At 38.4% G+C, this 10,561-nt stretch overlaps 1 protein-coding gene across 1 annotated transcript; it reads left to right on the top strand.

Annotated features, from left to right (window-relative positions):
* Positions 1–5,293: 5,293 nt before the first annotated feature.
* Positions 5,294–8,847, top strand: LOC21390314 (RNA-directed DNA methylation 4). Its single transcript, XM_024172433.1, has 10 exons — positions 5,294–5,614; positions 5,815–5,895; positions 6,402–6,490; positions 6,586–6,660; positions 6,802–6,843; positions 7,066–7,217; positions 7,310–7,425; positions 7,978–8,056; positions 8,137–8,207; positions 8,288–8,847. Exons 1-10 carry the CDS (start codon positions 5,506–5,508, stop codon positions 8,473–8,475), a joined length of 1,002 nt encoding a protein of 333 aa, XP_024028201.1. The 5' UTR covers positions 5,294–5,505; the 3' UTR covers positions 8,476–8,847.
* Positions 8,848–10,561: the final 1,714 nt, after the last annotated feature.

Below are 10,561 nucleotides of genomic sequence, written 5' to 3' on the forward strand. Positions count from 1 at the left end.
GCAAGGGCGCGCGCGCGTAGGGGGCAGTGGGGCACGGGCGCTCGCATGCGGGGGCACTGGCGACCAGAACCGACTAATATAGAAAGAACAGACCAAAACTGACTAACATAGCAAGAACAGACCAAAACCGACCGATAACAGACAGAGAGGAGACCAAGAACAGACCCTAATAAAACATTAAAAAACATACATTTTTACATTTTTTTTTGACTTTTTGGGTATTAATAAACATTATAATTTATAAAAGAGAAAAATTGGTTAGAAAAGAAAAAACCTAGAACAGACCAAGAACAGACCAAGAATAGACTCTTGTAAAAAAATTAGAAAACAAACATTTGTACATATTTTTTGAACTTTTTGGGTATTAATAAACATTGTAATTTATAAAAGAGAAAAAAAAATTGGTTAGAAAAGGAAAAACCTAGAATAGACCAATAACAAACTCTTGTAAAAAATTAGAAAACATACATTTTTACATATTTTTTGGACTTTTTAGGTATTAATAAACATTATAATTTATAAAAGAGAAAAAAAAATTGGTTAGAAAAGGAAAAACCTAGAACAAACCAAGAACAAACTCTTGTAAAAAAAATTAGAAAACATACATTTTTACATATTTTTTGGACTTTTTGGGTATGAATAAACATTATAATTTATAAAAGAGAAAAAAAATTGGTTAGAAAAGAAAAAACCTAGAACAGACGCAAAACATACCAAGAACAGACCAAGAACAAACTCTAGTACCCAAAAAACTTAGAGTTTGTTCTTGGTCTATTCTAGGTTTTTTCTTTTCTAACCAATTTTTTTTCTTTTATAAATTAAAATGTTTATTAATACCCAAAAAGTCTAAAAAATATGTAAATTTATGTTTTTTAATTTTTTACAAGAATCTGTTCTTGGTCTGTTCTCTGTCTGTTCTCGGTCGGTTCTGGTCTGTTCTTGCTATGTTAGTCGGTTCTGGTCTGTTCTTTCTATATTAGTCGGTTCTGGTCGCCAATGCCACCCGCGCACGCGCGTGCCTGTGCCCCCGCGCGCGCACCCGTGCCACCCTCTCCTCCTCCCCCCCCGCAACCCCTACCGTGTACTAGTGCCCCCTGATAAAACCCGATTTTACAATGAAACACGCGTTTTGCCATCTTCGGGACTGGTTCAAAATTTTCCAAAAAAAAAACATACATTATTGTGTAAAAATTTGGGCAGCATTTCCGCATAAATATAAGCTTCCCCAGAGCCAAAATAACCTGTTGAATATGATAATTATAAATGCATTGCAATGCCAATAATAAAAATATTGCAACACCAATAATGTTGTGTATACATTTTACAACAAGCAAAACAACCAACATTTCATATACTAGTACTCACCGGCCTCTTCAGCTTGTACTCGCTACAAATTCTGACCGCAAGTTCCAACCGGTAAGCTTCTACTTGTTGTTCAGCGAGGTCTTCTAATGGGATTCTGCGGACAAGGTATTCGATAAATTTGTATGTGAAAAGTCCGCAGTCACCTGATCTAAGGTTGTGGACCAACCACTTGGGACGAACGATTGGCCACGCACAGTCAAGTTTATCGCCCAGATGGTTAAATAAACCTGTGTACTTCAAGAACTTGGGCATCATGACAGCGATTGGCTCCACGTGTCTTTGCATCTGTTGATCTCTGTACATCATAACAGCTGAGTCATACACCTTTATGTTGAATTCAGATAAATCAACATAAGGCGCAACCCAATGCTTCCTCTCAATGTTAAGAGGCATAGTGAAGCCCTGCGCACCATCCCATTTCTGGCCAATTATGCATTTTTTTCACATACATATTCATCTAGGTCGTTGTCAAATGTATACGTTGCCAATTTCTTTTTGTTGGTGATGAATCGCGCTCTCAACTTTTGGTAAAATACATCATCTAGGACGACAATATTGTTATTGAACTACCCTTCGGGTGCCCTTGACCTTCTAATCGATAGAAGACCCCATGCATCGTCAATTTGCTGTAAGTCATAAAAAATAAATTCAGTATAATGATAATGGTATAAAAAATAAGACTATAAATTTAGAAAATATGTTGTGTGATTACTTACATCATTGAACATCCATTCACCTGGCTTCAAGATGATCCGGAAGAAGTCCTTCCTCCAATCTCCAAAACCGTACTCAATTAGTTCAGAGTTTGTACTAGAATCAGCGAACCACTTGTTGAAGGCCTCGACAGCAACGTTAAAGGTCCACATCTTCTTCCTCACGTTACGCAGGGGATCTATGTAAGGCGACTCAAAATACTTGATGGGCCTTTTAAGTCGCTTTTCATTCTTCGATTCAGACTCTGGCTCTGAATGAACCTGTTGCTCAAGTTGATCCTCAGGCTCTGGCTGAACCTGTGGCTCATGTTATTCCTCAGGCTCAGGCTGAACCTATGGCTCATGTTGTTCCTCAGGCTCAGGCTGAACCTGAGGCTCATGTTGTTCCTCAGGCTCAAGTTGAACCTGTGGCTCAAGTTCTGCCTCAGGCTCTGGCTGAACCTGTAGCTCAAGTTCTTCCTCAGGCACTGGCTTTGGCTGTAATTGTTGTTTCGCTAGACATGTTATATTGTCCTTAATTTCTCTAACAGATTGGTCTAGCGAGTCTAGCCTCTTGTTGATGGCTTCAAAATGTCTACTATTGTACTCTACCAACTTGTGATAGAGTATGTCAACTATGTAATCAATAGACATACCATCCTGCGGATGAGGTTGTTGCTGTTGTTGTTGTTGTTGTTGTTGTTGCTCAGGTTGTTGTTGTTGTTGTTGTTGTTGTTGTTGTTGTTGTTGTTATTGTTGTTGGGGAAGTTGCTGTTGTTGTTGGGCAAGTAGTTGGAGACAAGTCAAGTGTTTGGGAGGCTTCGGTTGCTGGACATGGACCATTCTTACACCAGAGTCCAAAAACGATGCAAGCTCGTCAATCTCAGGATCTTCTTGGTCGGCATAAGGCAGATACAACCTCATGCACATACTATTCATTTCCTCCTCAGTGGGATAAAGAATTGGTATGACCATTCCCTGTATATTAAAAGAACATACATTCAATGATTATTTAGGTGGAAACATAGTGTAAAAAAAAATAAATTTGCCTATTTTGTAAAATTTACACCTATAAAAACATTGTATTTAAACCCTTACCTCGCCACTTTGCATGAGGTCATCTATCTGTCTAATCTCGACCAATGAAACCTGGCGTACCTCCCATTTGAGGATTCTGGGAAGACGTCCATCAACCATCTTTGCAATTGTGGCGCCGATGGTTAGAAATGTTTCGAATGCCCAAACCTCCGTTAAACCAATTTTTTTAAGTTTAGTAAACCAATTATGACATTATTTACTATAAGGCCATGAAAAATTATGCATATAACTGTATGACATACCTGGAAGGCCCAAGGAAACCCGCATATTGAGTAGGTTTCCTTGATGCTCTTATTACGTCCTTTTCGAACCAATTTTTGGAATTTCTCTCTCAAGTTCTTTTTCAAAGCCCGCAGAGTGCATTCAAAAGACACCCTGCCCCATGGATAGTTGTTGAAGAATTCTAAATCGTCAACGTAAGACAGCCAATCCAGTGGGACAATCTTCTTCTCGTCCCCAGATAATAATACTTGTGCTAAAAAATAAATGATAGCGATCTTTGCTTTATCGCTACCTTTTATCTTCTTCCCTGTGAGCAATTTTTTTAAATCAGCAACAAGTACTACGTGGGACTTAAAATGCTCCAACAATCTTATATTATTTGAAGCTTTCAAGACCATGTCCGGCTCTGGAGTTTTCCCGCAGTTCAATCCAGTAATTAATGCAAATTCCCTCATTCCAAACCTAGTTATGGTTCCATTAACCATGAACCAAAACTCATGTCTCTTTTTTGTTTCTATCTGCCTGAAAAACAGATAGTGTGTCAACACTCCAAAATAGATCATATTTTTAGATATTGAAATAAAATGTCCGAAGGTAGATTCCTTGAAAATTGGTATTTCCGTTTCGGGGTCTAGATTCTGCCTTATTACCTCTAAAGCCTCGATCTTTGACTTCATAGTGACTTTCACTGGGAAATACTCCCGCATAGGATCCATGATCATCTTTAGACGTCCAAATGCAGGAAGTTCACTTGTGTTGTACTTTGGGAGGTCATACTGAAAAAAAAGAAAAAACACATCGGTCAGAACCGACCAAAACGACAGAACCGACTAGAATAGACCAAGAAACCAAAAAAGAACCGACTGAACCAACCATGACCCGACCGAGCCGACCCAAAAACCTGACAGGAATCGACCAAATAGACAGAACTGACCAAACCGAACATAATCGACCTGAACCGATCAAGAACCGACCACCAACCGGCCAAGAACCGACTTCACCTAGAACTGACCAAAATCGTCCAGAACCGACCTAACTCGACAAGAACCGACTCAGAACCGACCACTAAAAATGACTTAAAACCGACCTAGAACCGACTGCGAACAGACCAGAACCAAAACTGACTAAGAACCGACTATGAATAGACCAATGTTGCTTATATTAAGTTTTTGTTCTTGCAAAAATATATAAGAAAAGGTAAAACAAGAATATTACCTCAGCAGATTCCGTTGCCTCGTCGACAAGTGTTCGGGAAATGGCCGTTTTAGTTAAGGAACAAGAGTTGTTTTGTGATGCCATTCCAGTCTAAAAGTCGCCAGTTTTTAGTCAGATTTTGGTGAGAAGGTGGTCCATTTTTGTGGTCGGGAATTTGGTGAGTGGTCGGGATCGGTTTTTGGTCGGTTTTAGTGGGAATGGAGGTCGGTTTTGGTGAACGGTCGGTGTTTGGTGAGGAGTGGTCGGTCGGCCGACGAGAGAGATCGAAGAGAGTGGATCGGCCGGTAAGAGAACTTCGGCGAGAGAGAGAGAGAGAGAGAGAAACAGGTGAGAGGAAAGCCGGCGGTCGGTGATGGTCGGTCGTGAGGTTGGTGACTGATCGGAGAGAGAAGCCGGCGGTCGGTGAGAGGTGATCGGAGAGAAAAACCGGCGGTCGGTCGTGAGAGAGCTCAGTCGGGTGGAGAGAGGGTCGAGCGATCGGTTTCGGGGGGAAGAGAGGGTCGAGCGGTCGGTTTTGTGAGGATAGAGTTTTTGAAAATGACTCATACACTTGGACTAATAAGACCCATTTTTTACCACGTAAGATACACATCATGATTTTTTTGTTATAAAAAAAAAAAAAACTGATCTATTTCCTCAAATTATGTTTTGCTCTAGTCTCTTTTATCAAATTTTCTCAATGTTTACCCACCAACCAAACATCAAGGTAATGGGCCCATTCAGCTGCTTCCGCCTCCCTCAAGCGCGCCGTTTTTTCCCCTTTTTTTCCTTTCAGAGCGCGGCACTTTCTTTTTCTCTTCTCTCTCTTGCATCGCTTGAATTCCTCGCTCTTCAGAATTAACACTTCCATCAAAATCTAACCTCTGCAACGCTCTATCCCCAAGCCCTAGTTCACGCTTACGGCTCACTGCTAATGGCGGATGTCGCCGAGAGCTCTTCGGCTCAGACCAAACCGATGGACGCCAAACCGGTCGTTGTTCGGATTAAGCGCAAAGCCTCCCAGTCTCCACTCGATGCTTTCTGTGAGTTGTTGCTTCTTCTCGGACGGTTTTCTTTCTCATTTTCGTTTTTCGATGTTTGGTTGGCGAGAAAACTTCTGGAATGGAAAAAGAATACATGCTCCAATTTATTTTCCTTTTATTTTTCTGGAAGTAATTAAAAGGCATTGCCTTTGTATCTTTTACTCATGTGCTTGGAATTTTGAAATGGTTGTGTAATTTAGGGCTGGAAATTAATGAGAGGCCACTGAAGCGCGCGTTGTTGGATTTTGAGAATCTATCGATCTCTGATTTATCTGCAAAAGGTATTTTCTCATATTACTAATGACATTGAATTATAAATTTGACATTTTTCTTTATTGTTTTGGGCTTTGAGTTGAAGCGGAAATATAACTGATAATGCATTACAATCATAGTTGTGAATTGGAACTTGGAAGGAAGTTCTACAAAGTGAAATTATGTAGGCCTTTTCTGTTGGCTATGTGTTTGATAATATGTTATTCATATTATTACCTAGACTGTATTTATGTGATGGTTTTCGACCAATCTATGGATGCCTCATTGTTTGCCAAAACTACAACATTAGAAAGGGAAGTTAGCAAAATGTCCTTTTTCATTTTTTCACTTGAGCGACTCACTTAGCTGCGCAGTATAAAAAGGGGTGCTCACTCATTCCGAAGTCATTTTGTAAATTAAAACTTTTGAAAAGTTATTTTAACACCATTCTTTTTATTAAGGTTCATTTTTAGAGTTATTCCTCCATTGTACAACAGCGCTTCGAGTTCTAATGTATTTCATTCTTTTACATTAGAGGAATTGAAGAGTAAGAAGGTTTTCGTACAGCATGTGGAGACAGTGAGGAGCACTGAGGTCACTGTTGACATTGTGCAATTGTTTATGGTTAGTACTTTAATCCATTGGTCAGTCATGCTAGCTATTTCATGCTTCTAGGTGGAAATAACATGCTTTACCCTGGTTTTCTTACTATTTTATAGGAACCTAATTCGGCTGATACATCGGAATCTAAAACAAAAAGTGAGGAACGAAGAAACATTTTCAAGAAGGAGAATGTAAGCTATCTTTGTCTCTGCATCAATTACCCACCATGTCAATGTCCTTTATTAGAACTTTGATTCTTTTGTATGCTCGAAGACAATTATTTTTAGTACTTAAAGCTCTAATGTATTCTAATCTATCACGATTCACAACAGATACAAGATCAGCTTTTGTCTAAAGCGAGGCAAACACAGGAGGTATGTTACACAATATAACCCAGTTGTATTAATTTACCCGCCAAACAAAGGACATGCGTCCCTTGTCCTTAGCTTCTGATGACATATCTTTGGTTCTCCTAGATAACATATTGGTCTTTCATGATTTCATTAAAATTGAACCACTTTCACTATACAAGAATCCTTAAAATTGACTTGGTGAAAATTTGTTTTACTACATTTCATTTGGGCGTCATGTCATAGGCTGTTGCAAAAAATGCTCGTTTTGAACAAATATGGAGGAGTAGAAAGGGAAACAAAGAGGTTAGGGATGGTAAATTACATGAAATGTGTCATTTCTATGATGTTGTCCGTATTGATGGCGAGGACAAAGCTACTGGGGTGCGACAGCAGGAGTAAGTTCCAGAGCTGATAAAGTTCACCTTCCCATTTGTGTTTATAAAGTTCTTTGGAATGATTATCGTCATGATTTTGAATTTTAATGCAGAGAGACTTTAAAAGACCACAGGCTTTTGTGTAGTTATTTGCCTCTTCTTAGGGAGTTTATCCCGAGTGCTGCGGAGGAAATTGAATCGGATTTACAAGCTTACAAAGTCGGAGAAGGTTAGAATTGATTCTGATTTAACTCTTTTGCATCCCACTCTGTATTCAGAAGTTCTGTTTTGTTTAACGATATGGCAAATTACTGAGGGTTCCGGCCCAAACTGCAAAAACATTTTGAATTCATGCTATCTATTGTCCTGTGTTATATGAAAAGGGGATTCTCAAAAATGTCCCTGTGAAAAACTTAAAACAATTCAATTAATCTAAATTCTATTTCTTGTTTGATTTGAGATTTTCTTTGACTAATCCATTTCCTCGGCAATAGTCTTGTTAACTCTTGAGTCCATAGATTTTAATTTTCCTTTGACATGTAAAGGTCATGCTGTTATTATCTTAAACTAGCTATCCCTTCGGTCACAATTTCTGATAAGATATCTCGATTCCCTTCGGTCACAATTTCTGATAAGATATCTCGATTCCCTTCGGTCACAATTTCTGATAAGATATCTCGATTCGATCTATATGTGAATTAGAAACCATATTTTAGTTGAGACAGATTTGTTGATCAGGTTTTTTTGTTTTTTTTGTTTTTGTTTTGGCACTGATATGCAGATGACTATGTGTATGACTTCTATACTATAAAGGATGAGGTGGACACGACCACTGTTGACGCTTCAAGTCCCTTTCCTCTGTTAGTATTATGGATTCTGTATTTATGCTCCTCTATGTTTTTTTTTTTCTTGTTTATTTTGATATTTGGCTTTGGTCCAGGGTACAAGTAGATGAAGAGGAATTTTGTGACGGGCCTGGTGATTCAGATTATGAAAGCGATGACTCAAATGGTAAGCACAGATTGTTTTGTCTCTAATTTCCCATGTTCACAATGCTTGTATTTCAAGTTACCTCTTTTGGTGTTTCTCAGCTGAAAATAATCCACTGAACGATTATCCCGATGAGACATCAGAAGATGAGGAACTGGAGAGTGAAACCTCTGATAATGAATCAGAAGAAGAGAGTGATAGTGACGGATCTTCAGAATCTGCGGAAGAAGAGCATCATGGCTTGTCGGAAGATGTGAGCCTGCTATACGAAGATGATATCTATGCGTAGTGTAGCTAAAAGCCTAAAACCGTGTCTATATTCTTTTTGTATTGTCTAGTGAAGAATGTTGTTTCTCTGTTTTGGATGGCAAAAGAATGTGCCATTGTGCATCTTATTTCCATTCCAAAGAAAAAACGGAAGGACAAGGGAAAAGAAAAACGCAGCTTGGATCGATTACCCTCTCTTTCTCGCTGAGAAAAGTTGCATAATGGCAACTGTGGATGATGACTGAGCGTTTGTTTGATATGTAAGCCCGCGTACTTATTCCATCGGAATGGACTGGGATCCTCTGTCCAAAAAATGCTGTCCCAACCCTGTCCACCCAATGAAAAGAAGCCACATAATTAACTAACTTTAAATAGTTTTAATGGAGAAAGAAAATACGACCCGTTGTTGCGTGAAAACTCGCAAGTATACGAATTGCACAAGTAATAAAGTGTACAAGAGTACGGGTATCGATCCCACGAGGATTGTGTTTAGTTTTCGTTAAATACCAATATTGATTAGCTGTTAGGATTGTTTTTATATATTTTTATAACTAAAAGAAAATAAAAATGCAAGCAATTGCAAATAATTGAGCTAGGACTTCCTAATTTTCTCTTGATTGCAAAATGCTAAAGCTGTGCTAAAGAAATGCTACAGCATTTTGTATTAGTTAACCAAACTCAAATTTGTGCATAAAGTTCTTCCGAATTAATTATGATTATAATTCCTCAAACCAATTTCATCATATTCCTATGTGAATCTAGTTAATGGAATTCTAATTTCAAGTTCGGGTTTATTAGATTATACAAGGTAAACGATATATTCCTATACCTTCTACAAATCAATATATTCCTATATTGAACATGCATCATCCATGTAAAGTCCAACCTAAATTAATTTTTCCAAATCAATCTAAGTCTAGTTCTACATTTGATTTCCATCAAAAATAAAAATTAAGCAAGTAATTACACATGAATGAACAAGCATAAGAATACCATAAACAATCCAAAAGCAAAAACTAAAACATCACAATCTTAGTTCCACTAGGAGCCTAGCTCACAAAATTAACTAAATAACATCAAGGGTTTCATCATTTATAAATTACAAAAATAAGAGATAAGAAAAGGAATGAAAAACCCATTTTAGGAGTTGTCACAAGCTCTTAAATCCTCCATCTTCTTGCTCTTCACAAAATGAATTCTCCCTCAATAATTTATTGAAAATAAAACCTAAATCTAATAAAATAAAAATATTTGTTTTGGGATTTTTCCCTCTTGAAAAATTGGCTGAAAAGCCTTATTAAATTGCTTCACTCTTTTTCTCTCGGGTTTTTCTCTGCTTCTTTTCCTCCCTGGCTGCCCGTCTGAGGGCTGGAGTTATCTGGGTTCAAAAACCCTTTATTTCGTGTGCAGAAGAGAGCTGCTAACTGAGCTCAGCTGGAGGAGTGCGTTCGGACACGTGGCGCGCCTCAATTGGAGGGTTCGAATTGAATGGACACGCGGCGCTCTCTGGTTCGCTGAGAGAGGGAGGTTTCACGGTACTTCGATGGAATCGCTGCACCGGATCACGCGAGCTGTGAGTGGGGGACAAGCTGGACACGCGGCTTGCTGGGATTGGCCGAAAAACTGACGCAATCCTGCGGAGACGCGCTCCTGTCTGGGGTGATTCCATGCGCCCGATCTGGACCATTGACGCTGCGATCCAACGGCTGGAGTGGAGAGTTTCGTGCTGGTTTCACTCGCGCGAAGGATTTCCATTTTGAGGCTAATTCAAATTCGAATTTTACTCATTTTCTCTTGCATTTCTCTCCCAATTTGAATTTCAATTTGCACTTAAGCCCACCTATCACCAAAATTAAATTACATAATGAGGAAAATAATTATTTTGGAAGGAAACTAAATAAAAATAAAATAAAATAAAATAAAAATATCTAAAACAAACAAAAAATAAAATTAATTCCAAATAAAATAAAATAAAATAAAAATAAGGTAAAAGTATTAAAAACTAAATAAATTCTCAAGAACAAACATACTTTTTAATCCACAAAAGAGGCTAAATAACTCCATTTCATGGAGTTATCACACCCCCAAACTCAAGATTTTGCTTGTCC

Source organism: Morus notabilis, unplaced genomic scaffold (genome assembly GCF_000414095.1).
Source record: "Morus notabilis unplaced genomic scaffold, ASM41409v2 Scaffold95, whole genome shotgun sequence".
NCBI lineage: Eukaryota > Viridiplantae > Streptophyta > Magnoliopsida > Rosales > Moraceae > Morus > Morus notabilis.

Coding starts and splice junctions, on each gene's coding strand:
- LOC21390314 (XM_024172433.1), top strand. CDS start 5,506: ATGGCGGATGTCGCCGAGAGCTCTTCGGCTCAGACCAAACCGATGGAC. Junction 7,218..7,309: donor ACTGGGGTGCGACAGCAGGA/GTAAGTTCCAGA, acceptor ATTTTAATGCAG/AGAGACTTTAAAAGACCACA. Junction 8,057..8,136: donor GCTTCAAGTCCCTTTCCTCT/GTTAGTATTATG, acceptor GCTTTGGTCCAG/GGTACAAGTAGATGAAGAGG.